Raw genomic sequence first — 27,350 nt, 5'->3', positions numbered from 1 at the left:
GTGCACCGGCAGAAAGAATTTTCGTCACCGCCTCAGCACTCGCGAAAGTAACAGCCCATACATGGCTCATGCGATACGCCCCCAAGGCGATAACCTCGGGGAGCAGCATCAGCTGAGCCAGCGCATCCCTGAAATCTTCGACCCGATAAGGGCGGGCCCGCACGTCAGCGTGCAAAAAAACTGTGTTCAACACAACACGTCCTGTAGGAAGGGTAGGCAGAATCACCTGATACTCTTCATCCGAGGCAAAAGCCCTGTTTCCGCGGCCAGACATGACCGCTGTAGCTGCTCCAACGGAGCCCGTCATCGCACGTCCGTCACGCTCGGTGGCCGGAAGTCGAATCCTACACCACGGAAACGGAGTTGGCGCACACAGCTTTAGAATTCCCATTTCAGCCAGCGCCAAATGTAACAGACGCAAAAAGTGTTTCCACCCGGAATTGAACCGGGTACCTTGCGCGTGTAAAGCGCATGTGATGACCACTACACCACGGAAACGGAGTTCGCGCCCACGGCTTTAGAATTCCCTTTTCAACCAGCGCCAAATGTAACAGATGCAAAAAAGTGTTTCCGCCCGGGATTGAACCGGGGACCTTGCGCGTGTAAAGCGCATGTGATGACCACTACACCACGGAAACGGAGTTGGCGCACACAGCTTTAGAATTCCCATTTCAGCCAGCGCCAAATGTAACAGACGCAAAAAAGTGTTTCCGCCCGGGATTGAACCGGGGACCTTGCGCGTGTAAAGCGCATGTGATGACCACTACACCACGGAAACGGAGTTGGCGCACACAGCTTTAGAATTCCCATTTCAGCCAGCGCCAAATGTAACAGACGCAAAACGTGTTTCCGTCCGGGATTGAACCGGGGACCTTGCGCGTGTAAAGCGCATGTGATGACCACTACACCACGGAAACGGAGTTGGCGCACACAGCTTTAGAATTCCCATTTCAGCCAGCGCCAAATGTAACAGACGCAAAACGTGTTTCCGTCCGGGATTGAACCGGGGACCTTGCGCGTGTAAAGCGCATGTGATGACCACTACACCACGGAAACGGAGTTGGCGCACACAGCTTTAGAATTCCCATTTCAGCCAGCGCCAAATGTAACAGACGCAAAAAGTGTTTCCACCCGGAATTGAACCGGGTACCTTGCGCGTGTAAAGCGCATGTGATGACCACTACACCACGGAAACGGAGTTGGCGCCCACGGCTTTAGAATTCCCTTTTCAACCAGCGCCAAATGTAACAGATGCAAAAAAGTGTTTCCGCCCGGGATTGAACCGGGGACCTTGCGCGTGTAAAGCGCATGTGATGACCACTACACCACGGAAACGGAGTTGGCGCACACAGCTTTAGAATTCCCTTTTCAACCAGCGCCAAATGTAACAGATGCAAAAAAGTGTTTCCGCCCGGGATTGAACCGGGTACCTTGCGCGTGTAAAGCGCATGTGATGACCACTACACCACGGAAACGGAGTTGGCGCACACAGCTTTAGAATTCCCATTTCAGCCAGCGCCAAATGTAACAGACGCAAAAAAGTGTTTCCGCCCGGGATTGAACCGGGGACCTTGCGCGTGTAAAGCGCATGTGATGACCACTACACCACGGAAACGGAGTTGGCGCACACAGCTTTAGAATTCCCATTTCAGCCAGCGCCAAATGTAACAGACGCAAAACGTGTTTCCGTCCGGGATTGAACCGGGGACCTTGCGCGTGTAAAGCGCATGTGATGACCACTACACCACGGAAACGGAGTTGGCGCACACAGCTTTAGAATTCCCATTTCAGCCAGCGCCAAATGTAACAGACGCAAAACGTGTTTCCGCCCGGGATTGAACCGGGTACCTTGCGCGTGTAAAGCGCATGTGATGACCACTACACCACGGAAACGGAGTTGGCGCACACAGCTTTAGAATTCCCATTTCAGCCAGCGCCAAATGTAACAGACGCAAAACGTGTTTCCGTCCGGGATTGAACCGGGGACCTTGCGCGTGTAAAGCGCATGTGATGACCACTACACCACGGAAACGGAGTTGGCGCACACAGCTTTAGAATTCCCATTTCAGCCAGCGCCAAATGTAACAGACGCAAAAAGTGTTTCCGCCCGGGATTGAACCGGGTACCTTGCGCGTGTAAAGCGCATGTGATGACCACTACACCACGGAAACGGAGTTGGCGCACACAGCTTTAGAATTCCCATTTCAGCCAGCGCCAAATGTAACAGATGCAAAAAAGTGTTTCCGCCCGGGATTGAACCGGGGACCTTGCGCGTGTAAAGCGCATGTGATGACCACTACACCACGGAAACGGAGTTGGCGCACACAGCTTTAGAATTCCCATTTCAGCCAGCGCCAAATGTAACAGACGCAAAACGTGTTTCCGTCCGGGATTGAACCGGGGACCTTGCGCGTGTAAAGCGCATGTGATGACCACTACACCACGGAAACGGAGTTGGCGCACACAGCTTTAGAATTCCCATTTCAGCCAGCGCCAAATGTAACAGACGCAAAACGTGTTTCCGTCCGGGATTGAACCGGGGACCTTGCGCGTGTAATGCGCATGTGATGACCACTACACCACGGAAACGGAGTTGGCGCACACAGCTTTAGAATTCCCTTTTCAACCAGCGCCAAATGTAACAGATGCAAAAAAGTGTTTCCGCCCGGGATTGAACCGGGGACCTTGCGCGTGTAAAGCGCATGTGATGACCACTACACCACGGAAACGGAGTTGGCGCACACAGCTTTAGAATTCCCATTTCAGCCAGCGCCAAATGTAACAGACGCAAAACGTGTTTCCGTCCGGGATTGAACCGGGGACCTTGCGCGTGTAAAGCGCATGTGATGACCACTACACCACGGAAACGGAGTTGGCGCACACAGCTTTAGAATTCCCATTTCAGCCAGCGCCAAATGTAACAGATGCAAAAAAGTGTTTCCGCCCGGGATTGAACCGGGGACCTTGCGCGTGTAAAGCGCATGTGATGACCACTACACCACGGAAACGGAGTTGGCGCACACAGCTTTAGAATTCCCATTTCAGCCAGCGCCAAATGTAACAGACGCAAAACGTGTTTCCGTCCGGGATTGAACCGGGGACCTTGCGCGTGTAAAGCGCATGTGATGCCTACTGCAACACGGAAGCGGTTTTTTTTCTTTATTGCCGGTGAACAATACGTACGCAGAAATAAAAATCTCTAGCCACACTTTGGCCGAGACAATGGGTTAAAACATTTTCATATCAATCAGTTCATCCAAAACTGTCACCCAGTCCGGCGGCTGGGGTTGACTGCGGAGAACATCTCTCAGGAAAACTGCACTTTCTATAAAGTTTTCTCTCACTGGTCACACATTTGCGTCGGCGTGCCTGGCCGCCATTCTCGTTTTCCAGATGCTGTGGAGGCCCAGTAGCATAAACATGTCGTAAGGAACTTCCTCGCTTTCTATAGGTAGAAACCGGATGCCATAAGGAGTTACAGGTAGTTCTTTCTTTAATGTTCTTTGCGAGATGTCCCAGTGGAAAACCGGGCCCCAGCAGTCCATAAACACATGTTCGATGGTCTCGGGTTTTTTGCAGAGTATGCAGTCGGTGGTCCAGGGCACAAAAATGCCTTTATCGTTTAGCCATGTTTTCACCGGAAGGGTACCAGTATGAAGTTAAAGAAAAAGGATTTAACAGTCGGTCTTACCGGCATCTTCTTAACTCGCTTTAACACATCTTTGCCTGGGCCTGCGCAGTAAAAGGAACGGTATAAGGGAGCAGGTATAAAGATATCTAGCAAATCTTTGTACAGTTTTTTCCTGGGTACAGCACATAGATACTGTGTAGAAAAGTGAGCGCTCAAAGTGCGAAAGGCTGCCAAAACTTCACGCAAAATCCTGTCACAGCCCGATTCGTGGCCGGGTAACTGGACACAACAAATTCCGGCAACACATTGCCTAAGCGCACCTACAACAATGTGCGCTACAAAGGATCGGTTTGATCACGTAGAAACAAAAATCTTGAGACAACTTGTTTCAGAAACAAATTAGAAAGATCAAGGCCGCCCCTTTTGGCCGGAAGGAACAGATTAACTTGACTTGTTCGCTCCCAATTTGAGCTCCAAATAAAGACAGCAAACACGCTATGCAGCTTCTGCAGGTTTGCTCGGGCAATGAGCACGAACTGCAATAAATACCAAATTCTGGCTATTAAAAATACATTGCACACACTTGCGCGCGCGAAAACAGAAAGGTCACGTCCTTTCCATCCATCCGCTTTTCTCCTTGCACTCTGCGTTATCTCACCCCACAACTCCGTACTGCTTTTATAGTGCTCCAAGGGTACCCCCAAGTACTTCGCAAGGCAGGTCGTCCATTTCATGTTAGCAAACACGGCAGGTGTGCTGTCCCAATCACCGTGCCAAAAACCTATGCACTTATCCCAGTTAATTTCGGACCCAGTCTTTTTGCAATATTCCCCCGCAACTTTCACAACTTCTTTAACGCTTTCTTGATCCGCGCAAAAAACAGCAATATCATCAGCGTAAGCAAGCACTTTTACTTGCGCCGCAGATCCCATCATTGTGTGACAGTGATAACAGAAAAGGCTCAAGGTAGATCGCAAAAAGAGCAGAGGCGAGAGTGGGCAACCCTGCCTGACCGAAGAACACACAGGCACAGGTTCAGTCAGCTGTTTGTTCACTATAATTCGAGTAACACAGTTTTCGTACGCCATCTGTACACCTTGTATTATCACAGAGCCTACGTTGGCATATTCTAGAATGGCGAAAAGAATGTCGTGCGACACTCGATCGAAGGCCTTTGCAAGGTCAAGCTGCATCATGACAACTCGGCCCCCGAAGGCATCGCAGCATTCAAGAACAGTTCTAGCAATGTGCACATTTGTTCCAATGGTGCGACCTTTAATACCGCACGTATGGCGGGGCCCTACAAGGTTCTTTATAACCTTTTGCAGTCTGTTGGCAAGAATCTTCATAAACACTTTATAGTCAACGTTGGTTAGGCTTATCGGCCGATAAGCCCCAACGGACAGAAGTTTATCCTGGTCCTCACTCTTGGGTATTAAAACCACGTGTGCTGTTTTAAATGATGGTGGCATTTTCTTTGTTTCATAAATTTCGGTGAAGACGCAGTGGAGAGCTTGGGTGAGTTCGGCTTTGAACTTCTTATAAAAATCACTACCTAGGCCATCAGGACCGGGAAATTTTCCGGCACTCAGCTCTTCGATTGTTCTTCCCACTTCGCTTACGCTGATTGGTACCTCCAGCCCTTGTTTTATTTCGTCTCCTAGTTTTGGCATACGGGACAAGAACGTGTTTGCAAACCCCTCTTCTTCAAGCCGTCGCCGCCCAAGCAATTCCCGATACTGCTCAACAAACGCCAACTGAATCACTTTGCTATCATTCGTTACCTCGTTTCTGTAGCTGATTTGTCTTACTTCATTCTGAGTCGCGTACTTATTTCGTCACTAAGCGAGCGTTTAGTAGGTACTTGGTCAAGCCAGAGACGTTCAGCACGGGCCCGTATCATGGCAGCTGTATACTTGTCTTTTTCGATAATCTCAAGTTTACTTTTTGTATCTCTTATTTCTTTCTTATATCTTCCCGGCTGGGAACTTTCCAGGCTTACGAGCAAGTCAAGTTGGCAATGTAGATCTTTTTCTTTAACCCGTTTATCGTGGCATATAATGCTTACCCTTTCAATTGCGTTTTTTTTCACTTGCTGTTTGAAATCTTCCCACCTAATTACCCAGTTCCCAGGCTCTGCTGATAGCAATGCTTTAATGCAATCATTAACTTTAATGCCAAAGTGTTCATCCTCGAGTAACTGTGCGTTAAACTTCCACAGGTTCCACGAGAAACGAGATTTCTTGTCTTTGTTCCCCAGGGTAAACGTAACTAAGCTGTGGTCGGTAAATGACATGTGTTTCACCTCGTAGCTATTGCACAAAAGAATCAGATCGAGCGACACATACGCTCTGTCAAGTCTCGCGTGACTTTCACCTTGGAAGTGAGTAAAATGCGGCGCTACCGAAAGAACTTCAGCAACATCATCTAAACCATTTTCTTGCACAATCGAATTCAACAATTCCTCACTTTTGTCACGAAGGAGTCTTTTTGTAATTCTAGCCTCTGCTTTACAAACGCAGATAAAGTCGCCCAAAAGCACAATTATTCGTTCACAGCACACATATTGTTCAAGGCGCTCAAAAAATTCCTTGCGCTCGTTCTCCCTGTTAGGGGCATACACGCATACGACCCTCAATAGCAAATTGCAATAAAAAAAATAAAGAACAACCAAACAGCCAGTTTGACACAGTTAAATTCTGCTCGACAATCCCCAGAGAATTCCTAATAAATACAGCACAACCGCCCGATGTGCCAAAAGAATGGCACACACAAACATTGTAGCGTGCCGTAAAAGGCTGCATCATACGGTCCGCCTGTTCCTGTCTTTCGGCTTTCGTGTCCTGTACGGCTATTATGTCTAGGTCATTACCAATGAACAGCCGGCATAGTTGGTAATGACGCTTCTTGGAAGCCAGTCCCCTGACATTAATTGTTGCAACGCTCTAAGAGGTGTAGAAGCTATCTAGTTTAGGTACAGGAGCCATATGGTGCATACCTCGGGACACAAGACGACGGTGCGGGTGACTTGCCTAGTCTAAGGTGTTCGATGGGTGCGGTGGCGGTAATCCAACGTCTTTTGCACAAGTGCCTCTTGCGTATGGACTGGAAAATCAGTCCATGCAGTCCGTCACCGAAAAAGGCCATCTCACGCCCACAGAAACCACTCACAGGGTACTCACCCCAACTAAGGCGGCGGCTTAGCCGCCGCTCGTTGATCGGCCTGTACATTCGGCCGCGGCTTCAAAGTCGGTCGTCTGACACCAACAGTCTTCTGCGGTGGCTCGTCGCCTTGGCTCACTTTGGGCTCTCCATTCGCACGGTGCTCGTGCGGTCGCTTCCCTGCTTGGTTGCTGGTTGATGCATGTGACACTTCCATGCTGTCACCATGCTGGGGAACGACAGGAGCTGACGCCCCACTGCTCAAGACTTTGTCCGTTGGCGTTAACTTCTGCAGGCTGCGCTACCTGTCGCTGCCGCCTACTGCTGGGCTCCTCTACGCTTGTGGATATTTCCGGAAGGGGCACAGCTGGGGCCTTCTTCTCTACCCTGTGCCCTGCCTCTGCTGGAGCGTCTTCCGCGTCAGCTTCGTCCATGACAAGTTCGGACGAAATGTCAGTGTTGACTGGGACGGCAGCACTCGCGTACGTGCGTACGCAGCTGCTTTCTTCGTGCCCGTAGCGACGACAGGCGTCGCATCGTGGAACCTTGCACTCACGGCGAATGTGCCCAGTACCGTGGCAGCGCAGACACAGCGGAGCTCTGCCCGGTACAACCACGAGAGCCAGCTCACCGCCAACCCTGACTTCTTGAGGGAGGCCTTCCAGCTTCACGCCAGGATTCATTTTCAATGAAACCAAGCGTGTCGTCGACCCCTTGCTGGGGACACCCTGGACGCGCCACCGCTCCTTGGTGACTTCGCTCACCTTGCCGTACGGAGCAAAGGCTACCCTCACGTCTTCGTCGGGCACGTTGTGCAGCAGCCAGTGCAGCTTGACGCGTACGTCCTGGTTTGCCGGGTCGATGACGAGACAGCGGCGGTCCATGACTTTCAGTTCGCCGGCAGAAAGTATTTTCGTCACCGCCTCAGCACTCGCGAAAGTAACAGCCCATATATGGCTCATGCGATACGCCCCCAAGGTGATAACCTCGGGGAGCAGCATCAGCTGATCCAGCGCATCCCTGAAATCTTCGACCCTATAAGGACGGGCCCGCACGTCAGCGTGCAAAAAAACTGTGTTGAACACAACACGTCCTGTAGGAAGGGTAGGCAGAATCACCTGATATTCTTCATCCGAAGCAAAAGCCCTGTTTCCGCGGCCAGACATGGCCGCTGTAGCTGCTCCAACGGAGCCCGTCATCGCACGTCCGTCACGCTCGGTGGCCGGAAGTCGAATCCCGAACCACTACACCAAGGAAACTGAGATGGCGCACACAGCGTTACAATTCTCTTTTCAACCACTGCCAAATCCAAGACTCAAAACGTGTTTCCGCCCGGGATTGAACCGGGGACCTTGCGCGTGTAAAGCGCATTTGATAACCACTACACCACGGAAACCGGGATGGCGTACACAGCGATAGAATTCTCTTTTAAATCAGTGCCAAATGCAAAAGACGCAAAACGTGTTTCCGCTTGGGATTGAACCGGGGACCTTGCGCGTGTAAAGCGCATGTGATAACCACTACACCACGGATACCGGGATGGCGTACACAGCGATAGAATTCTCTTTTAAATTAGTGCGAAATGCAAAAAACTCAAACGTGTTTCCGCCCGGGATTGAACCGGGCACCTTGCGCGTGTAAAGCGCATGTGATAACCACTACACCACGGAAACTTTTTTTTGTCTTCATTGCCGGGCTTCAACACAATACAACAAAAAGCATACACGGGTAGACACCCAAACTACAAAAAGGTAGCCTACAGCCCCCAGAGGGCCAGGCCTTGTCAGTTTAAAATTCCCTGAGTTCCGTCAAAGGTTCGAGCTTTGAAAGCCACTCAGGGGGAGATGCTTGTGTTTTCAGCACCTCGATGAACTTGTGCATTGTCTCACGGAAATACAATCGCGCAGGCCGCGCATCCGGGTCACAATGAAAGCCTGCCATTCGGGAGCGCCGTATGCTATGGAGGCCCGCGAGCATTACTAAATCTAACGGCATGCCATCTTCTTTTGCTGTAGGCAGGAATCGGATTCCATACGGATCCAATGGTAATTCTTTTTTGATGGTCCTTTGAAGGACGTCCAAAAAATATACCCCTTCCCAACAGTGCAAGAAAACGTGGTCGATTGTTTCTGGTTGTTTACATATAAGGCAGTGGGATCCCCAAGGTAGGTAAAACCCCTTTTTTTCTTGGAAAGATTTTACGGACAGAGTCCCGGTGTGAAGCTTGGAGAAGAAATTTTTTGTTTCCGGTGGTATGTGCATTTTTTTCACCCGTTTCAGGACATCTCTGCCTGGGCCTCCATTGCCCTGTACATTGGTTCCGGCAATAACACGTCACATGCATCCTTGTACAATGTTTTCCGCTGAACACCACTTAAAACATTTTTTGAAAACCTCGCCGTCAAAAACCTGACGCTAAACACAACCTCTTTAAGAAAACCAAAAATACCTCCAGTCAGTCTCCGTTCCAACAATGAAATCTGGCACAGCACGCCCGAGCCTGACTTGGCATACGGTACGTAGAAAGGGATATTTAACGTCTCGGAGAACCAAAAATCTGTTTACTATCTGCCGTATGAACAAGTGCCCCAGACCAAGTCCCCCTACCTTGACGCTCCTGAACAAATTTGTCCGGCTGCACCTCTCCCATTTTGTGGCCCATATAAAGACAGCGAAAATACGCTGCAGCTTCTGCACATTTAACCATGAGCAGTGGAGTACTTGCATCACGTACCAGAGCTTGCTTATCAAAAACAAACTGCACACAGTTGCTCTTGCAAATACAGACTAATTAGCAATTTTCTATTTTTCGGCTTTCTGATGCGTTTCTTCAACCTGTATTTTCCAAAAAGGCTCAGTGTCCCTGTAAAATTCGAGTGAAACACCTAGGTATTTAAAGGGTGTTGTCACCCAAGAAACGGTGGCGAAAACAGCTGGAGTTGACGGCCATTCTCCGTGCCAGAATCCCAGGCACTTGCCCCAATTCAGCAAACTTCCGGTGACCTCACTGAAACCCTTTACTGCTTCGATTGTCCTGCTTATGCTATCTTGGTTAACGCAGAAAACAGCAACGTCATCTGCGTATGCTAAGAGCTTCACTTCTGATTCCTGTACACGAAAACCATGAATAGCCTCGTTTCGTATAATGTTTAGGCAGAGGGTTTCTATATAAATACAAAACAGCAGGGGCCTGAAGGGACAGCCCTGGCGTACCGATCTCTGCACACTAATGGGGGCCCCCAAGGTCTTGTTTACTATTAACCTCGTAGTGCAGTTACGGTAAGCCATGGCCACACCCTCTCTTATAACAGAACCAACGTTAATGTAATGTAGAATGCAAAGCAGCAATTCGTGCGCCACACAGTCAAACGCCTTCTCAAGGTAAATCTGAAGAACTGCGACCCGAGCATATATTGCGTCACAACACTGAAGCACGCACCTAGCCTTGTGAATATTCTCAACAATGGAACGCCCCTTGATCCCACACGTTTGGTGAGGTCCGACTATTATATGCATTACGGTCTGTAGCCTGTCTGCAAGAACCTTCATGTAAATTTTGTAGTCTACATTTGTGAGGGCTATGGGCCTGTACGATGTTACCTGTCTGAGTTTTTCTGTTTGATCGGTTTTTGGTATGAGCACAGTATGCGAGGATGCATATGATGTAGGCAGAGCATGCAACACATACGCTTCATTAAATACCACTGAGAGGAGCGGTGCTAGTTCCTTCTTGAAAGCTTTATAAAAAGCCGCGCTCAGGCCGTCGGGCCCCGGCGACTTTCCTGAGTTTAATTTATCAATAGCCTGTTCCACTTCTTATTCGCTAATTGGCAGCTCTAATCTTATTCTGTCTGCGTCATCAATACGTGGCATGGCCCCTAAAAATATCTCCTTAAATCTTACCATGTCAACATGCCTCGAAGCGAAAAGCGCTTGATAGTAATAAAAAAAAAGCCTTTGCAATGCTGTCATCGTCAGATGCAGTGGCACCGCCCCGTTGAATTTCCGCGACATAGTTTCGCCGAGCGTGTGCCCTTTCCATTCCTAACGCCCGTTTTGTGGGTGTTTCGCTCACGGCGAATTGCTCAGCTCTCGCGCGCACAAGTGCTCTTCCTCTATCGTTTCTAGCTTTTGTTTGGTTTTTCGGACGTCTTCACTGAAAACACTCGGTGCCTTGCATTCCTGAGCTAATACCTTGTCCAGTAAGGACTTCAAATGTGCCTCGCTTAACCTTTCTTGAAAACGTATGCAGCTGGCCCTTTCTATTGCATACACTTTTATCTGCTGTTTGCAACTTTCCTATTCTTCTCCAACTGCCCGATTGCCATTAACGGTTATTTTATTAATTTACTGTGCTGCAAACCCGGTGAAAATTTTGTCTTTCAGAAGCTTATTGTTGAATTTCCAGAGGTCCCACTGGAAAGAGTTTTTACGTTTTACCGCGCCTATACTGCATTTCACCAAGCAGTGGTCGGAGAAAGTTGCAGGAACAACATCGTAGCTGTGACACTTTGGCGACAGGTCGACCGATACATATATTCTATCAAGGAGGGCATGGCTACTTCGTTGGAAGTGCGTGAACATCATGCCGCCCTTGCATACCACGCATTCAGTCACGTCCTCCAATGCAAACTTATCGATCAAGCGACGGAGAAGCTCGGTGCTTTCATCGCGGTGGGACCGCGTGCTGGTTTTGTCAGCCGCGCTCAAGACACAATTAAAATCTCCCAACAATATCAGGTGTTTTTCTGTGCGTAAGAAACGCTGAATGCTCTCAAAAAAAGCTACCATATCCTCGCCCACGTTAGGTGCGTAAACGCAAATTAGTCGCCATTCAGAGCAGGCGAAAGCAAAATCCACTACTACGCAACGACCCGAAGGGCACGATGTGTACGCCTGCACCTCGAGGCTAAGCTTCTTTTTTATAAACACAATGCATCCGGCAGATGTGCCGACGGCATGGCTCACGACCGCATAGAATCTTAACGTAAAACGTTGCACGATGCTCTAGGTGTCTTGTTCCCCTTCCACTTTCGTTTCCTGAATAGCAAGCAGATCGATATTATGGTCTGTTAAAATGCGGTGCACTTGGCTCTGCTTCCTCTTAGCGGCAAAACCTCTGACATTGAGCGTTGCAAAAGTCAAGGAGGTTGCAGAAGCCATATTTAAAAACGTGTGAAGACGCCGAGAGAACCGTGCTCACCTTTCACGTTTAGCACGAAGCTAGACGCCGTTGCCACCACCGGAGCCGTCAGGAGCGGATGCCTGGTTTTGCTGCGGAGGCAGTGGAGGCGCCTTCTCGGCGACCCGCTTGCCTGCTGCAAGGTTGGGTGTTGGCCTGAGTGTTGGTCGCCTGGACTGGCCTGTTTTCGCTGGCGGCTCCTCAACGCCGCCAGCTGCGGGCTTGTCCCCTTCGTTGTCGGTCAGGTCGTGAGGTCGCTTGGCTGGGGCGGCGACTGTCGTCACACGGGCACCGCTCTGGTCCATCTGCTCCTCGCTGGTCGGTGGTTGGTCGACATTTTTAGCCGGATGACTGGTCCCGTCGCTGGATGACCCTTCATTTGTCCCAGCAGGAATTACCGTCCCCGGTTCCTTCCCACCGCCGCTGGCCGTGTTTCCGTCGCCGCTCGGGTGCCCCGAAGACTGCGTCGTCACCGCCGGTTTCGTCGTCACGTCGGTTCCCTTTGCCGCCTCTTTTTTTTTTTATTCGAGAAATGTGCCATGAGGCATAAGTTGAAAAAGGAAAGGGGGGAAGGAATGCACTGGATTGAAAGTTAAAAGAAGGAGTGAAGAACCGTTGCGCTGAGGTAGTCGCAGAGGTTGTTAATGAAACGGTTGTCCATTGTCCACTTCACGAAGTCACTTTCGCGGTTCCACCGCAGGCCCACCTCCCTGAGGAGCCGTTTTCTGATAGCAGCCGTCACTGGGCACGTCCACAACAAGTGCCGCACATCACATATGTCCGGTGCAGCGCCACAGTGAGGGCACCTGTCAGGTAGTGGCAGATCTTTGGCACGCCACCGATGACGGACAGATGGTGTCAGAGCCGCCCCTGCCCGAATCCGGCGCACGGATACCTCCTCCTGCCGAGTAAGACTACGGGGGAGAGGGTGCGAACACGGAGGAATTAGAGCGCGTGTTCGCTGGCGCAGAACTTCGGAATCGGAAACGTGGGACAGGAACGGATCTGGGGGAAGAGGGGAAGGTGGCGGATCGTCTAATGTATGAAGATGAGTCATAGCATCCGCTTGAATGTTATGTGGATCCTGGGCATGGCCGCGAATCCAGTGTATGCGCACAGGACATGGATACTTTGCGCAGAGCACATGAATAGATTGTGAAATCTGGAACGTTCGTCGAACAGCCTTCAGCTGTTTAAGGGCGGCGCGGGAGTCGGTGTAAATGTGAACTGTATTGAATGTTGGAACGAGCGGAAGGGAAGCAATGGCATTATAAATGGCTTGAAGTTCCAATGCCAGGGGAGTGCACGTATCCGCAGTATACGTCGCGCGAGAGTTGAGATGCGGATGAGATGGACTATACACAGCAGTAACTCCCCTCTCCGCAGAATGAGATGCATCCGTGTATAATATGCACCCTTCAGGCAGATACGCTGCTGATACCGACGGGGAAACAGTGGGGCGATTGTCAGTGAGCTGGCAATAGGACCACGGTGGAAGTGTCTTTAAACGATGAAGTTTGAGAGACTGTTTTCGAGCTCTATTTGCCACCCGTTGGTCGATGATTTCACTGAGTGTATTAAGTTGGGCGAACTCCTGTAGCACAGGTATGGGTGTTAAACGAGGCAGATATGTTATGACGCGCATAGCCTCACGATTGATAGCTTCAAGGGAGTCCCACTGTCTGCGGGTGAGACGTTGAAATTGAGCCTGATATACTATCCGTGGCTGAAGGATAGAGCGCACAAGCTGGCGGGCCGTATGAGCCCGTGCGCCACCAGAGCGCATAGCTATGCGACGAATCAGACCTAGAGTAGCATGAGCCGATTTACGGGTGGCTGTCAGCCACGGGGTGCCAGTCCCAGATGTATGGAGGAAAAGACCAAGAATACGAACAGTTTCTACCTGAGGAATCAGAGAATTATGTACCGTAAGATTTAAAGGGGGAGCTTTCCGTAAGGCGGCTTTATTTCCAATTCGAATGAAACATGATTTAGTAGGAGAGAGTGTTAGACCCAAAGGTGGGAGGCGAGATGTCAATACATCCAGCGCGTGTAGGACCGACTGATGAATAGACGCATCTGGATGACAGCCCCACAAGGTGATATCATCGGCATATGCAAGCACGCGGATAGAAGGGATGGTCTCTAGGGCTCGAACAAAAGGAATTAAAGCCACATTAAATAATGTGGGGGCGAGAACGGAGCCCTGCGGCACTCCTCTATTGGAAGTGAAATTACCAAAGGGCTTTCCGTGGACACGCACGCTGAAGGTTCGATTTGCTAAAAAGGCGTGAATGGAGAGGAGGAACCGGTGAGGGAGACCAAGAGTTTGAAGGGAGGCAAGAATGGCAGAGTGAAGGATGTTATCATATGCCTTTGTTATGTCTGTAGCGATTACGGTTCGTACAAGGTGACTCTGTGGAGAGTGGTCAAGCACGTCAGCAGCCAAAGTAGCAAGACCGTCCTCCGTTCCAATTTGTGGGCGGAAACCAATTTGGGAATCTGGGTAACAATCATGGGATTCCAGCCACCATGATAAGCGTGCGGCTAGAATGTTTTCATAAAGCTTGCAGATGGTAGGGGTAAGAGAAATTGGACGAAGGGCCGAGAGAGATACTGGAGGCTGACCTGACTTGGGGATTGGAACCACAATAGAATGCTTCCAGTCTCCCGGCATGACGCCAGAAAGCCACACTTCGTTAAAAGTATCAAGTAGGGTTTCCAAAGCCCTTCCTTCCAAGTTACGGAATAAGGAGTTGGGTATGCCGTCGTGCCCGGGAGTAGTAGTAGTTTTTAAACGGTCAATGGAGGTCAGCAGCTCTGCCATGGTGAGGTCAGAAGTAATCCCATCGGGGGGCCCTGTTACCGATAAGTCAGGTGGAGACGTAGCGGTGCAGTCATGGTTTGGAAAAAATTGACGGGCCGCTTGTTGTGCAAATGTGTCCTCATCCACATTTAGCGCGAGGCGAATGCTCTCTGTGTAATATGCAACCTGAGAAGGGCGCTCCATGGCGTGAAACACTCTCCAAAGATGTCGATTGCCCTGCGTAGAGGACAGGCGGGCACACCATGCAGTCCAGCGTTGCCTGCCTAGCCGCTTTGCATAGCGCCGCGCCCGTGCGGTAGCGCGGTGAAGAGTAGGAAGAGCCGAAGGGTCATCGGGGTGACGAGTAGCGTAAAGATCCGCCTGGCGACGAAGAGTCCACAGATTCAAGAGATGTATGTCCGGGTTTGGGTCGTCTTCATTTACAGTAGTGGTAATAGTGAGAGTAGCGAGAACAGCAGATAGAGTAGACAATGCTGAAGAGGGGTTGAATGTAGATAAATGATTGTCTGCGCGTACAGAATCTCATGATGTTATTCGTACAGTGCGGCGTATTTTCCGTAGACGCGTAGGCGTGAGGGAGATAAAAATAGGGCTGTGATCGCTACCCCAAGAAGAAGACGAAGACCTAGTGGGTGGATACGTGTCTGCTTCTAGGTCTGTGTTTTCGCTTTTCGCTGTCTTCTCGTGTGTGGCGTGGGTCGGACAGTGCCCTCCGTGAGACCGAATGCTGACGACGCCCCTGCGGAGAAATTCCCGGCACGGCGGGCGCATTCTCAAGTGAGAAAACCCAACCGGAACCCTCAGGGGCAAGCTAGGCTTAGCTCGGCGCTGCAGAGCGAGGCTGCGCTACGCGTCTGCATGGATTCTGCGTTGTCGACGACGGCTACGCGGATGCCCGCTGTGTTGCCACCTGACGCAGCCTCCACGTCCACGCAATCGTCAGCGCCTCTGGGCCTCCAGCCTGCGCCGTCTTCCGATGCTACGACTTTGGCCTGTGACATGGACTGCTCTACCGCCTCCGTGCCCGTGGCACTCCCTCAAGAAACTGTGCCCGTCGCGCCAGTTCAGTATTCCCACCAAGGGCCGTCACCAGCGTCTGAGCCTCCTCCACAGATGCCTCCCGTGAGTCAAGGCTCTCTTCCGCCTGCTGCGAACTCGTTCCGCGTTACCATCAAGCCTACATTGCGCTTTGATATGACTGCCATCCCTGCCCGGAATGTTCAAGCCACAATTGACCATGCCCTTGGCTCTTCGAACTACTGCGGGTTTGTCGACCATCGCCCATCGAACACCATCACGGTAAACTTGTCATCCTTGATGGACGCCCAGAAACTTTGCGCAGTTACGCGGATCCCCCTGGACGACAGCAAGCATGTCCCGGTGCAAATATATTTTGCATCTGGTCCTGACACACTCCGCTGCATGGTTTATCATGTCGACAGCACGAGCCCTCCCGAGGAGGTGCGCGCAAATATTCGCTGCTCAACTCATGTTGTACTGCAAGCACGGCCTATGGGTCGCCGGGGCTCATACCTGCTCATCCTGCAAGGCCCATTGACTCTCCCGAAGTACCTTACCTACTACGGTGCGATCGTCAAACCACAGCCCTTCCGACCTCGTCGTATTTTTTGCTATCACTGCCACAAAGAAGGACATATGCAAAATACCTGCCCTAATCCAGCAGCTGTGGCCGACATGAATGAACCAACAGCTCATTGCGCCCTGTGCAAATCGCCGGACCATGACATTCGCTCCCCCGCTTGTCCAAAGAAGAAGCAAGCGAAGAAGTTTCACAAGTCGCCTGCAAAAATGGATGTTCCTACAAGTAATCGCTTTGCAGCTCTCGCATGTGACGACAACGACTTCCCTGAACTTCCTTTATCTGAGCCCGCTGCTCACCATACGTCTCCTCACCAGCGTACATATGCACAAGCGGCTTACCTTCCCGGATCAAATGGTACGCCAAAACGTCCAGTGCATCCATCACATGTGGATACCACAGATGAAGACACAGCTTTAGACAATGCAATCGCGGAGGCTCGCCGCCGACTAGACGAACTCACCCAGCGCCGGGAACAGCGTCGTTCTCAATCCTCTCGAAGAATTCTCATAACTCGGGAGCAATCATCAGAGGAATCACAATCAGGTGCCGACCACCTGTTAGCCGTGACTACCCCGACAGTGGACAAGATATTAGCGCTGATGAAGCAGGTGACATCCCTCATCGTGGAAGCTCTTCGGCCTCGTCATGGATAGCGCATCATCATCGGTGGTGGTGCAGTGGAACTGTCGAGGTTTCGCTAATAAGGCCTCTGAAGTGAACATCCGCCTTCGCGACGGAAAGCTGAGGGCATGGGCGTTCCTACTGCAAGAGCATAATGCACTCCCACGCCTTTCAGGTTTCTGCGCATACCATTCACCATCTATCCCTGATCGCCGTTGCACCGCCTCCTCCCTCAGCCCAGGTAAATCTGCAATTTATATTCACAGTTCAGTTCCGAACACAGCGCTCGACCTTTCACGGTGGTGCAACACACGTCAAGAGGTTGTAGCCCTTCTCGTAAAACCTGCACCCACACCCTTCATTCTAGTTTCTTTTTATAGTCGTCCTGGCTCCGCATCTCCCAATCTGGGATGGGTTCGTTTTCTACGTTCTACCAACTCGGGTATCCCTATTCTAGTTGGTGGTGACTTCAACGGCGCACACACTGCGTGGGGTTACCCATCGGATTCCTCAAGGGGTTAACACATCCAAGGGAGCTTTTCAGATCATTCCTTTCAACTTTTAAACCACCCGAATACTTCTACCCGCCCACGAGGTGGCCCGTATTCACCTGATTTGACTTGGCGGTTAGGCCCCAGTAACCCTCGTTGGGCCGCCTCTTCTGTCTCGGTGACGTCCATAATGTGCTCCGTCGTGTCGCTTCCCATTGCCAGCCCGGTTGCCACTGCGTATGTGCGGACGCAGTCGCTGTCGGCGTGGCCGTAACGCCTGCACTTCGAACACCGGGGCACTTTACACTCTCGGCGAACGTGGCCCGTGCCATGACAGCGCAAGCACTACATCGGTAGCCCCGGCAACACGTATCTGGTGAGGCAGATCGTCGACCTTCAAACCAGGTTTCAGTTTTAGGAGCACAGTTCGTGTTGTAGATCCCTTGTCGTGGACGCCTTGGACGCGCCACCGTTCCCGTGTAACTTGGGTTACCTTCCCGAACGCAGCAAAAGCCGTCCGGATGTCTTCGTCGGCCACGCCTTCCAGCATCCAGTGGAGCCGTAGCTGGACTTGATTGGCCTTCCGGATCGATGATAAGACATCGCCATCCTTTCACTTTGAGTTCCTTGAAGGCAAGAAGCCTCTTGGCTCCTTCAGCGGTCTTGAAAGTCACAGCCCATACGTGGTTGATTCGGTACGCTCCCAAAGCCACCACGTCAGGGAGCGTACCAGCCTGGGCCAGCGCATCACGAAAATCCTCGACCCGAAAGGGCCTAACACGAACATCGCCGTGTAGAAAAAGTGTGTTTAAAACCACACGTCCAGTAGGCAGCTGAGGCAAGATCACCTGATAATCCGTATCGTCGTTTCCCTCGATCCTGTTTCCGCGGCCAGCAAGGGCCGCTGTCGCCGCTGCTCCGCCGGAGCTCATGATCCTGCGTCCGTCACGCTCGGTGGCCGGAAGTAGAATCCTACACCACGGAAACCGGGATGGCGTACACAGCCATCGAATTCTCTTTTAAACCAGCGCCAAATGCAAAAGACGCAAAACGTGTTTCCGCCCGGGATTGAACCGGGGACCTTGCGCGTGTAAAGCGCACGTGATAACCACTACACCACGGAAACCGGGATGGCGTACACAGCGATAGAATTCTCTTTAAAACCAGTGCCAAATGCAAAAGACGCAAAACGTGTTTCCGCCCTGGATTGAACCGGGGACCTTGCGCGTGTAAAGCGCACGTGATAACCACTACACCACGGAAACCGGGATGGCGTACACAGCGATAGAATTCTCTTTTAAACCAGTGCCAAATGCAAAATAAGCAAAACGTGTTTCCGCCCGGGATTGAACCGGGGACCTTGCGCGTGTAAAGCGCACGTGATAACCACTACACCAGGGAAACCGGGATGGCGTACACAGCGATAGAATTCTCTTTTAAACCAGTGCCAAATGTAAAAGACGCAAAACGTGTTTCCGCCCGGGATTGAACCGGGGACCTTGCGCGTGTAAAGCGCACGTGATAACCACTACACCACGGAAACCGGGATGGTTTACACAGCGATAGAATTCTCTTTTAAACCAGTGCCAAATGTAAAAGACGCAAAACGTGTTTCCGCCCGGGATTGAACCGGGGACCTTGCGCGTGTAAAGCGCATGTGATAACCACTACACCACGGAAACCGGGATGGCGTACACAGCGATAGAATTCTTTTAAACCAGTACCAAATGCAAAAGACGCAAAACGTGTTTCTGCCCGGGATTGAACCGGGGACCTTGCGCGTGTAATGCGCATGTGATAACCACTACACCACGGAAACCGGTATGGCGTACACAGCGATAGAATTCTCTTTTAAACCAGTGCCAAATGCAAAAGACGCAAAACGTGTTTCCGCCCGGGATTGAACCGGGGACCTTGCGCGTGTAAAGCGCACGTGATAACCACGGAAACCGGTATGGCGTACACAGCGATAGAATTCTCTTTTAAACCAGTGCCAAATGCAAAAGACGCAAAACGTGTTTCCGCCCGGGATTGAACCGGGGACCTTGCGCGTGTAAAGCGCACGTGATAACCACTACACCACGGAAGCCGGTATGGCGTACACAGCTATAGAATTCTCTTTTAAACCAGTGCCAAATGCAAAAGACGCAAAACGTGTTTCCGCCCGGGATTGAACCGGGGACCTTGCGCGTGTAAAGCGCATGTGATAACCACTACACCACGGAAACCGGGATGGCGTACAGAGCGATAGACTTCTCTTTTAAACCAGTGCCAAACGCAAAAGACGCAAAACGTGTTTCCGCCCGGGATTGAACCGGGGACCTTGCGCGTGTAAAGCGCATGTGATAACCAGTACACCACGGAATTTTTTTTTTTTTTATTACCGGTATGTTCACATTCAATGTACAGACAAAACACACCAGCCAGTCTTCGGTTGGAGGAGTAGGGTTAAAATATCTCCAGGCACACCAAATCATCAAATACATTAATCCACTCAGGGGGGTCAGGTAACGCCTGATAACTTCTCTCATGTAGATCATATGCTGGATGAAGTTTTCGCGTACAGAGTGAACAGTAACATCAGCATGGCGGACTGCCATTCGGGTTTGCCACAGACTGTGGAGGCACAGTAGCATCAACATATCAAAGGGAATGCCTTCATCACATTTAACTGGGAGAAACCGGATCCCGTATGGCGTTATTGGCAGTTGTTTCTTAAGGGTTCGCTGCAGAATGTCCCAGTGGAATATAGGGTCCCAACAGTCAATAAATACGTGTTCAATGGTTTCTGGTTGTTTGCAGAGTAAGCAGTTGATTGTCCAAGGTACAAATATCCCTTTCTGATCTAGCCACGCTTTTACAGGTAATGTGTTGGTGTGCAGCTTAAAGAAAAATGATTTGACAGAAGGTCTTATCGGCATTTTTCTAACCCGTTTTAAAACGTCCTTTCCTGGGCCACCACAGCAAACAGACCTGTACAATGGTGTCGGCAGTAGATTTGCAATTAAGTCCGCGTACAGTTTCTTCTTCGTGACAGAACATAGGTAATTCATTGAAAACCTTGCATGCAACATGCGGAAAGAAACAACAACTTCATGAAAGTAACCAGTCACACGGCGACATCTTATATCGCTTGTAGCCACAATAAATTCAGAGAGCGCTTTCGCAAGTCGCACTTGTATGACTGTGCGCGAAAAACTGTCGCTTTGGTCCCGCAGAAAAAAAAAAAAAACGCGACACAATCTGTCTGAAAAACAAATGAGAAACACCTAGGCCTCCATCGCGGACTTTGAGAAAAAGGTTGGCACGACTCACCCTCTCCCATGTTGAGCCCCATATAAACAACAAAAACCCGATGCATTTTCTGCACATTTGTGCGGGACATAAACAGCACTTGCAACACATACCAAACTTTAGCGATTAAAAACAAATTGCAAGCAGAGGCACGCGCAAACATTGAAAGGCCGCTACCCTGCCAGTTTCCTGTCCCCTCCTTCATTTTTTCCGTTGCGTCGCTCCAATACCTTGCGGGCTCCTGGTAGTGCTCGAAAGGCACACCGAGGTACGTCGTAGGTGTGCCTGTCCATGTCGTACAAGCAAACCTTTCTGGCTTGATGTCCCAGTTACCGTGCCATATACCAACACTCTTTTCCCAGTTTATCTCTGAGCCCGTTAGCTTACAGAAAGCCTTAGCAAGGTTGACCACTTCTAACACACTCTCGCGATCTTGACAAAATACGGCTATGTCATCAGCATACGCCAACAGTTTTACCTCCGTAGAATGCGCTTTGAAGCCTCGTATTGTTGTTTGGTGAATTACGGCTAAACAAAAGGGTTTGACATATATAGCAAACAAGAGGGGAGACAGTGGGCATCCTTGCCTTACTGAAGATTGCACTGGGACTCTTTCTGTTAATGACTTATTTATTATGAGCTGGGTACAGCAATCTCGACAGGCCATCATTACACCGTCTAAAACTGTGCTGCCTACATTTGCATGCTTCAATACGCAGAAGAGGACCTCGTGTGACACCCTGTCGAAAGCTTTCGCCAAATCTAGTTGCAACATGGCAACTTGGCCGTCCATGTCGTCGCAGCATTCTAACACATTTCTTGCTACGTGAGTGTTCGTGAAAATCGTTCGTCCTTTGATGCCACATGTTTGATGCGGCCCAACTAAGTGCTTGATCACCCTTTGCAGCCGCTTCGCGAGCACTTTCATAAACACTTTGTAATCGGTGTTCGTAAGGCTGATAGGCCTGTATGAACCTACTGACAGCAGCTTGTCACGGTCATCCGCCTTAGGGATCAAAACGACATGAGCAGCTCTGAAGGACGGTGGCACTTGCCTTGTTTTATACGCCCCATTGATAACGCGGTGTAACACACATGCCAGTTGATGGGCGAAAACCATGTAAAATGTGGCTCCCAAGCCGTCTGGTCCCGGGGACTTTCCTGCCGGCAATTCGCCGATAGCGGCCTCGATTTCGCGAACACTTATCTCTTCCTCAAGGCTGTCTCTGACATCGTGTGCCATCTTTGGCAGATAAGTCATGAATTCAGTAATGAAAGTGTCACTTACACGAGTAACGTTGCTGAACAACTCGCGATAATATTCCACGAACGCCTGCTCTATCTTTTTTTGCTCGCCGGTCACCTCGTTCTTATAGCGGATCTGTTTGATTTCATTTTTTGATGCATACCTTTTCTTGTCACTAAGAGAGCGTTTATTCGGTGCTTCCCCAAGCCATAATCGTTCGCCCCGGGCACGAATCATAGCTGCCTTATATCTTTCATTGTCTATCAACTCAAGTTCACTTTTGATTTTTTTTATTTCGTCTGCCACTTTTTTAGGCTCCAAAATCACTGCGTTTAGCAAGTATTCTAGTTGGTGCTGAAGATCTTTTTCATTCTTCATCTCATTTCGACGCTTGCTCTTTCAATTGCTGCCATTTTAACTTCATTTTTGAATTGTTTCCAGGCAGTCGAATAGTTTTCTGGCTGATCATTCACTAGCCGCCCTAGTTTTTCCTCAACTGCTTCAACAAAAGGCTCATCATTGAGCAATTTAGCGTTCAGCTTCCACAGGTACCAGTTAAACCGTGGCTGCTTTTGCTTATTGCCAATGTTGAAACTCAGAAGGCTGTGATCAGAGAATGAAACAGGTATAACGTTGTAACTATTGCAAAGGGGAATTAGAGCGAGGGACACGTAAACTCTGTCAAGCCTTGCTTGACTACCTTGTTGGGTGTGAGTGAACTGCGGCCGCCCGCCGCTTGTTATTGTGTGACCCACATCCTCCAAGTTATAGTCCACCACCAAGGAGCTATGTAACTCGGCGCTCCTATCATGTACGTATGCTACTCTAGATCTATCCTCAGAAAAGCAAACGCAATTAAAGTCTCCCAGCAGAATAAGATGCCTTTCACAAGGCAGATACTGATTAAGGTGTTCAAAGAAAATACATCTCTCACTGACATTGTTCAAGGCATAGACACACACCAGACGCCACTTTTCTCCCGACAACGAAAAATCCAAGACGATGAGGCGACCATTTTCAGACAGTAATCATTTCCTCAATAATCCCCACACTTTTGCGTATCAATACAGCACAGCCAGCAGATTTTCCAACGGCATGGCATACACAGACATAAATTGTTGTGAAAGGTGACACCATATGATCAGTCTGCTCTTGTTTTTCCACCTTTGTTTCTTGTACCGCAATTAGATCTAGCTCATTCGCCATGCAAAGGCGACTAAGCTGGTATTGCCGTCGCCTTGCAGCCAAGCCCCTAACATTGATTGTCGCTATGCGTAGCGACGAATTTAAGTTATTTGCCATTTTGAATCAAGCAGCATGATACCAATGATGTCATTACAAACATGACACACTTTTCTATCACTTCTAAGGTGAAAAATAACAACATGACATACCAAAAAGAAGTCCAGTAACGTCTTCAGCCGTACGTCGAAAGTGTTGCTCGTAGCTTCAGTGATTCCGTCCATTTCGAATCCGTAGTAGCCCGGCACCGTCGACGACACCAAGTTTGTGTGCTAAGTGGGCGTCACCGCCGAACGCCTATCCGGCGGGATTTTCGGTTGCGGGCGCAGCGTCGGTCGACGCACACCCGGCGTCTTTGGCGGGGGTTCATCGTTGTTCGGCTCGCTCGGTTGTCCATCCTGGGTAGCTAACTCGTCATGAGTTCTCTTCACCACCGCACCACTTGTGCCTGTCTCGCTGGCGTCCATTGACTCAGCTTTATCCGTAGCAATTCTTCCGTCGTGCGAGCTTAGAGAGATTGCACCCGTAGTCGTGTTCGTCGCAGTGGGCTCCGGTTCAGAAGCGGTGAGAGACGGAGAATCACTGGCCTTGGCCTTGGGGTCGCCTCCGGACTTCTCTTCTGGAGACTTCGCGTCCTCGCCGCTCTTCTCCTCTGCTCCTTTCGAAGCTTCCTCAACTTCGGCTTCATCCTGCAGCAGGTCGTTGACATCTAGAACCCTCGCAGCTTTCTGCGTGACAGAAGCATACGTCTTCACGCACTGCTCTTCTCCGTGGCCGTATCGGTGGCATAGTGCGCAGCGTGGCACGCGGCAGTCGCGTCGAATGTGGCCGGTATTGCGACAGCGCAAGCATAGCGGGGCCCTACCGGGCACCACAACAAGCGCCAGTTCACCTGCAACACGGATCTGATGGGGCAGGTCATCCACTGTCACGCCCGTCTTCAAATTTAAGGCCACCAAGCGTGTCGAGGACGCTTTGTCTTGCACACCTTGAGCACGCCAACGTTCACGGGAAACGTCCGTCACTCTGCCGTACGGCAAAAGCGCCGCCCGTATGTCATCGTCCAGTACGTTGTGAAGCATCCAGTCAAGCTTGATACGCAAAGCTTGGTTGTTAGGATCTATCACAACGCACCGCCTTTCCTTCACGGTCAATTCCTTCAAAGCCAAAAGCTTATGCACGCCGTCTAAGTTTTTGAAGGTTACCGCCCATACATGACTCATCTGATACGCCCCCAGGGCGATAACTTCAGACAGTAGGCCTAGGCTAGCCAGTGTGTCACGGAAGTCTTCCACATGGTATGGCCTTTCACGCACATCGGCATGCAAAAAATGAGTGTTCAAAACAACTCGCCCTGTAGGTAGCTGAGGCAAAAGCACTTGATAATCCAGGTCATCACAGCCAGAAATCCTGTTACCGCTGCCCTGCTGGGCCGCTGAAGCCGCTCCTACGGAGCCCATGACACACACGTCCGTTCGCCTCCGCGTCCGGAAATAGAATCTCACTACACCACGGAAACCGGGATGAAGTACACAACGATAGAATTCTCTTTTAAACCAGTGCCAAACGCAAAAGACGCAAAACGTGTTTCCGCCCGGGATTGAACCGGGGACCTTGCGCGTGTAAAGCGCATGTGATAACCACTACACCACGGAAACTTTTTTTTTCTTTAATGCCGGTCTCCGACAGTGCGCAGTAACACATGATGGTACACAGAAATAGAAACAAAAAATAAGCCAGAAAAAAATGCCGCAGCAGTCAGCTTTGTACTGACGTTGTCATATTAAAATTCTTTCAGCGCTGTCAAGGCTTCTACTCTGGGCAGCCACTGTGGTACAGGCTCAAGCGACTTCTGCACTTCAACAAATCTCGCTATACTCTCGCGAAAATACATCCGTGCGGGCCTCGCATCCGGATCACAATGGAAACCGGCCATGCGGGAGCGCCATACAGAGTGGAGTCCGGCCAGCATTATGAGGTCGAATGGAATTCCGTCTTCATTGTTTATTGCTAGGTATCTAATGCCGTGTGGGTCCAGTGGAAAATCTTTTTTGACCGTTCGCTGCAGAACATCCCAAAAGTACACACCTTCCCAGCAATGCAGAAAAACATGATCTATAGTTTCGGGCTGTTTGCATGTCATAGTCAGCTCCCCACGGTAAGAAAAAGCCCCGTTGCTCTAGGAATTTCTTTACTGGCAGTGTTTCAGTGTGTAGCTTGAAGAAAAAGGATTTCATTCCAGGCGTCACCTGCATTCTCTTTACCCTTTTTAAAACATCCTGACCGGGTTCTCCACTATGCAAGGCTCTGTACAATGGTTCCGGAAAAATGCTGTCACACACATCTTTGTACAGTGTTGTTCTTTTCACTGAAGAAAGATAATCAATCGAAAAACGCGCCGACAAGAATCGTAGACTAGTCACGACCTCCTTGAAAAAACCTGAAATGGATCCATGCATCACATTTGTGCCAACAACAAAACTAGGCAACGCACTTCTTAATCTGACTTGGCACACTGTGCGTAAAAAAGGGTCGCTCGTGTCACGAAAAAACAAACCTATTAACGAGCTGTCGGACAAAGAGATGCGACAGGCTAAGACCGCCGTCTTTCACCCTTCTGAACAAGTTCGTTCGACTACACCTTTCCCATTGCGATGCCCATATAATGGTGGCAAACACTCTGTGTAGCCTTTGCATATTCAGCCGCGAGCAGTGCAGTACCTGCATCAAATACCACAACTTACAAAAAAAAGATTGCACACTGTGGCCCTGGCGAAGAAAGAAAGGGGAACCCCCTTCCACCTGTCTGCTTTTTCTCGCGTTTCGTGCAGCTGGCTTAGCCAGAGGTCGTCATTGTTTTTGTAGCATTCCAGAGGGACACCCAGGTACTTCGCTGGGATGTTCACCCACGTCACGCCAGCAAATGTGTCTGGGGTTGTCGGCCATTCTCCATGCCAGAATCCCAGGCATTTACCCCAGTTAATTAAACTGCCCGTGAGATCCCGGAAACACTTCACTACTTCAACCGTTGCTGTAATACTTCCTTGGTCGATGCAGCATACAGCGACATCATAGGCATATGCTAAGAGCTTTACTTCAGAAGCTTGCAGTTGAAACCCGCGAATCGAATCATTCTGAATAATAGCCAAGCACAGTGTTTCAATGTAAAGACAAAATAAAAGTGGACTGAGTGGGCAACCCTGGCGTACAGAACGCTGCACGGCAATGGGGGCCCCCAGACTCTTGTTTATGATAAGCTGCGTGGTGCAATTCCTGTACGCCATGGCCACTCCATCTTTGATAATCGAACCGACATTAATATGATCGAGAATAGCGAACAAAATAACATGTGGGACACAGTCAAAGGCCTTCTCTAGGTCGAGATGCAGTACAGCGACACAAGCTTTCATGATGTCACAGCACTCACGCATGCACCGCATCTTATGTATGTTAGTCACTATAGACATGCCCCTGATTCCACGTGTCTGGTGGCAGCCTACTAGGTCTTTAATCACTGTTTGGAGTCTTCTCGCTAAAACTTTCATTAAACTTTTGTAGTCAACATTAGTTAAAGAGATTTATCTGTAATATGTCACCAGTCTAAGTTTTTCTGCGGCATCAGTCTTAGGTATAAGAACAGTGTGTGATGTACTATAAGACTGTGGTAAAACTTTCATGTGGTACGCCTCATTGAACACTAGCGTGAGCACTGCAGCCGGCTTTTCTTTGAAAAACTTATAAAACGAGGCGGATAAGCCATCGGGCCCAGGCGACTTTCCGTCGTTTAAGTTTTCAATTGCTAGGCACACTTCACTTTCACTTATTGGTCGCTCCAAGAATTCTCTTATCTCATCGTCCAGTCGCGGCATATGGCCAAGAAATGTCTTTATAAATCCGTCCAAGTCGGCATGATGAAACGCAAATAGCGCCTGATAATGCTCAGAGAACTGGCGCCGAATGCCCTCGTTATCATTCACCACGACGCCATTCCGCTCTATCTCGGCTATGTGGTTTCGTCGGGCGCTTGTCTTTTCAATCCCTAAAGCCCGCT

At 50.0% G+C, this 27,350-nt stretch overlaps 1 protein-coding gene, 30 non-coding genes and 1 pseudogene across 31 annotated transcripts; all 32 read right to left on the bottom strand.

The window, feature by feature from the left end:
* Positions 1 to 425: 425 nt before the first annotated feature.
* Positions 426 to 498, bottom strand: TRNAV-UAC (transfer RNA valine (anticodon UAC)). The gene has a single exon. It is a non-coding gene; the product is annotated as a tRNA-Val (tRNA).
* A 67-nt stretch (positions 499 to 565) lies between these two features.
* TRNAV-UAC (transfer RNA valine (anticodon UAC)) lies at positions 566 to 638 on the bottom strand. Its single transcript has one exon. It is a non-coding gene; the product is annotated as a tRNA-Val (tRNA).
* Positions 639 to 705: 67 nt separating this feature from the next.
* TRNAV-UAC (transfer RNA valine (anticodon UAC)) lies at positions 706 to 778 on the bottom strand. The gene has a single exon. It is a non-coding gene; the product is annotated as a tRNA-Val (tRNA).
* A 66-nt stretch (positions 779 to 844) lies between these two features.
* On the bottom strand, positions 845 to 917 carry TRNAV-UAC (transfer RNA valine (anticodon UAC)). Its single transcript has one exon. It is a non-coding gene; the product is annotated as a tRNA-Val (tRNA).
* Positions 918 to 983: 66 nt separating this feature from the next.
* On the bottom strand, positions 984 to 1,056 carry TRNAV-UAC (transfer RNA valine (anticodon UAC)). The gene has a single exon. It is a non-coding gene; the product is annotated as a tRNA-Val (tRNA).
* A 66-nt stretch (positions 1,057 to 1,122) lies between these two features.
* TRNAV-UAC (transfer RNA valine (anticodon UAC)) lies at positions 1,123 to 1,195 on the bottom strand. Its single transcript has one exon. It is a non-coding gene; the product is annotated as a tRNA-Val (tRNA).
* Positions 1,196 to 1,262: 67 nt separating this feature from the next.
* On the bottom strand, positions 1,263 to 1,335 carry TRNAV-UAC (transfer RNA valine (anticodon UAC)). The gene has a single exon. It is a non-coding gene; the product is annotated as a tRNA-Val (tRNA).
* Positions 1,336 to 1,402: 67 nt separating this feature from the next.
* TRNAV-UAC (transfer RNA valine (anticodon UAC)) lies at positions 1,403 to 1,475 on the bottom strand. Its single transcript has one exon. It is a non-coding gene; the product is annotated as a tRNA-Val (tRNA).
* A 67-nt stretch (positions 1,476 to 1,542) lies between these two features.
* Positions 1,543 to 1,615, bottom strand: TRNAV-UAC (transfer RNA valine (anticodon UAC)). Its single transcript has one exon. It is a non-coding gene; the product is annotated as a tRNA-Val (tRNA).
* A 66-nt stretch (positions 1,616 to 1,681) lies between these two features.
* TRNAV-UAC (transfer RNA valine (anticodon UAC)) lies at positions 1,682 to 1,754 on the bottom strand. The gene has a single exon. It is a non-coding gene; the product is annotated as a tRNA-Val (tRNA).
* Positions 1,755 to 1,820: 66 nt separating this feature from the next.
* On the bottom strand, positions 1,821 to 1,893 carry TRNAV-UAC (transfer RNA valine (anticodon UAC)). Its single transcript has one exon. It is a non-coding gene; the product is annotated as a tRNA-Val (tRNA).
* Positions 1,894 to 1,959: 66 nt separating this feature from the next.
* On the bottom strand, positions 1,960 to 2,032 carry TRNAV-UAC (transfer RNA valine (anticodon UAC)). Its single transcript has one exon. It is a non-coding gene; the product is annotated as a tRNA-Val (tRNA).
* A 66-nt stretch (positions 2,033 to 2,098) lies between these two features.
* On the bottom strand, positions 2,099 to 2,171 carry TRNAV-UAC (transfer RNA valine (anticodon UAC)). Its single transcript has one exon. It is a non-coding gene; the product is annotated as a tRNA-Val (tRNA).
* Positions 2,172 to 2,238: 67 nt separating this feature from the next.
* Positions 2,239 to 2,311, bottom strand: TRNAV-UAC (transfer RNA valine (anticodon UAC)). Its single transcript has one exon. It is a non-coding gene; the product is annotated as a tRNA-Val (tRNA).
* Positions 2,312 to 2,377: 66 nt separating this feature from the next.
* Positions 2,378 to 2,450, bottom strand: TRNAV-UAC (transfer RNA valine (anticodon UAC)). Its single transcript has one exon. It is a non-coding gene; the product is annotated as a tRNA-Val (tRNA).
* Positions 2,451 to 2,516: 66 nt separating this feature from the next.
* Positions 2,517 to 2,589, bottom strand: TRNAV-UAC (transfer RNA valine (anticodon UAC)). Its single transcript has one exon. It is a non-coding gene; the product is annotated as a tRNA-Val (tRNA).
* Positions 2,590 to 2,656: 67 nt separating this feature from the next.
* On the bottom strand, positions 2,657 to 2,729 carry TRNAV-UAC (transfer RNA valine (anticodon UAC)). Its single transcript has one exon. It is a non-coding gene; the product is annotated as a tRNA-Val (tRNA).
* A 66-nt stretch (positions 2,730 to 2,795) lies between these two features.
* TRNAV-UAC (transfer RNA valine (anticodon UAC)) lies at positions 2,796 to 2,868 on the bottom strand. Its single transcript has one exon. It is a non-coding gene; the product is annotated as a tRNA-Val (tRNA).
* Positions 2,869 to 2,935: 67 nt separating this feature from the next.
* On the bottom strand, positions 2,936 to 3,008 carry TRNAV-UAC (transfer RNA valine (anticodon UAC)). Its single transcript has one exon. It is a non-coding gene; the product is annotated as a tRNA-Val (tRNA).
* A 5,108-nt stretch (positions 3,009 to 8,116) lies between these two features.
* Positions 8,117 to 8,189, bottom strand: TRNAV-UAC (transfer RNA valine (anticodon UAC)). The gene has a single exon. It is a non-coding gene; the product is annotated as a tRNA-Val (tRNA).
* Positions 8,190 to 8,393: 204 nt separating this feature from the next.
* On the bottom strand, positions 8,394 to 8,466 carry TRNAV-UAC (transfer RNA valine (anticodon UAC)). Its single transcript has one exon. It is a non-coding gene; the product is annotated as a tRNA-Val (tRNA).
* Positions 8,467 to 18,570: 10,104 nt separating this feature from the next.
* TRNAV-UAC (transfer RNA valine (anticodon UAC)) lies at positions 18,571 to 18,643 on the bottom strand. The gene has a single exon. It is a non-coding gene; the product is annotated as a tRNA-Val (tRNA).
* A 66-nt stretch (positions 18,644 to 18,709) lies between these two features.
* TRNAV-UAC (transfer RNA valine (anticodon UAC)) lies at positions 18,710 to 18,782 on the bottom strand. The gene has a single exon. It is a non-coding gene; the product is annotated as a tRNA-Val (tRNA).
* Positions 18,783 to 18,848: 66 nt separating this feature from the next.
* TRNAV-UAC (transfer RNA valine (anticodon UAC)) lies at positions 18,849 to 18,921 on the bottom strand. Its single transcript has one exon. It is a non-coding gene; the product is annotated as a tRNA-Val (tRNA).
* A 66-nt stretch (positions 18,922 to 18,987) lies between these two features.
* On the bottom strand, positions 18,988 to 19,060 carry TRNAV-UAC (transfer RNA valine (anticodon UAC)). Its single transcript has one exon. It is a non-coding gene; the product is annotated as a tRNA-Val (tRNA).
* Positions 19,061 to 19,126: 66 nt separating this feature from the next.
* Positions 19,127 to 19,199, bottom strand: TRNAV-UAC (transfer RNA valine (anticodon UAC)). Its single transcript has one exon. It is a non-coding gene; the product is annotated as a tRNA-Val (tRNA).
* Positions 19,200 to 19,263: 64 nt separating this feature from the next.
* Positions 19,264 to 19,336, bottom strand: TRNAV-UAC (transfer RNA valine (anticodon UAC)). Its single transcript has one exon. It is a non-coding gene; the product is annotated as a tRNA-Val (tRNA).
* A 197-nt stretch (positions 19,337 to 19,533) lies between these two features.
* Positions 19,534 to 19,606, bottom strand: TRNAV-UAC (transfer RNA valine (anticodon UAC)). Its single transcript has one exon. It is a non-coding gene; the product is annotated as a tRNA-Val (tRNA).
* A 66-nt stretch (positions 19,607 to 19,672) lies between these two features.
* TRNAV-UAC (transfer RNA valine (anticodon UAC)) lies at positions 19,673 to 19,745 on the bottom strand. The gene has a single exon. It is a non-coding gene; the product is annotated as a tRNA-Val (tRNA).
* A 220-nt stretch (positions 19,746 to 19,965) lies between these two features.
* Positions 19,966 to 20,974, bottom strand: LOC144123258 (uncharacterized; annotated as a pseudogene).
* A 2,597-nt stretch (positions 20,975 to 23,571) lies between these two features.
* Positions 23,572 to 24,759, bottom strand: LOC144124044 (uncharacterized). Its single transcript, XM_077656719.1, has one exon. The coding sequence runs from the start codon at positions 24,757 to 24,759 to the stop codon at positions 23,572 to 23,574; it is 1,188 nt and encodes a 395-aa protein (XP_077512845.1).
* Positions 24,760 to 24,884: 125 nt separating this feature from the next.
* On the bottom strand, positions 24,885 to 24,957 carry TRNAV-UAC (transfer RNA valine (anticodon UAC)). The gene has a single exon. It is a non-coding gene; the product is annotated as a tRNA-Val (tRNA).
* Positions 24,958 to 27,350: the final 2,393 nt, after the last annotated feature.

Source organism: Amblyomma americanum, chromosome 3, assembly GCF_052857255.1.
Source record: "Amblyomma americanum isolate KBUSLIRL-KWMA chromosome 3, ASM5285725v1, whole genome shotgun sequence".
NCBI lineage: Eukaryota > Metazoa > Arthropoda > Arachnida > Ixodida > Ixodidae > Amblyomma > Amblyomma americanum.
This window is presented reverse-complemented; position numbering and strand designations above follow the sequence as displayed.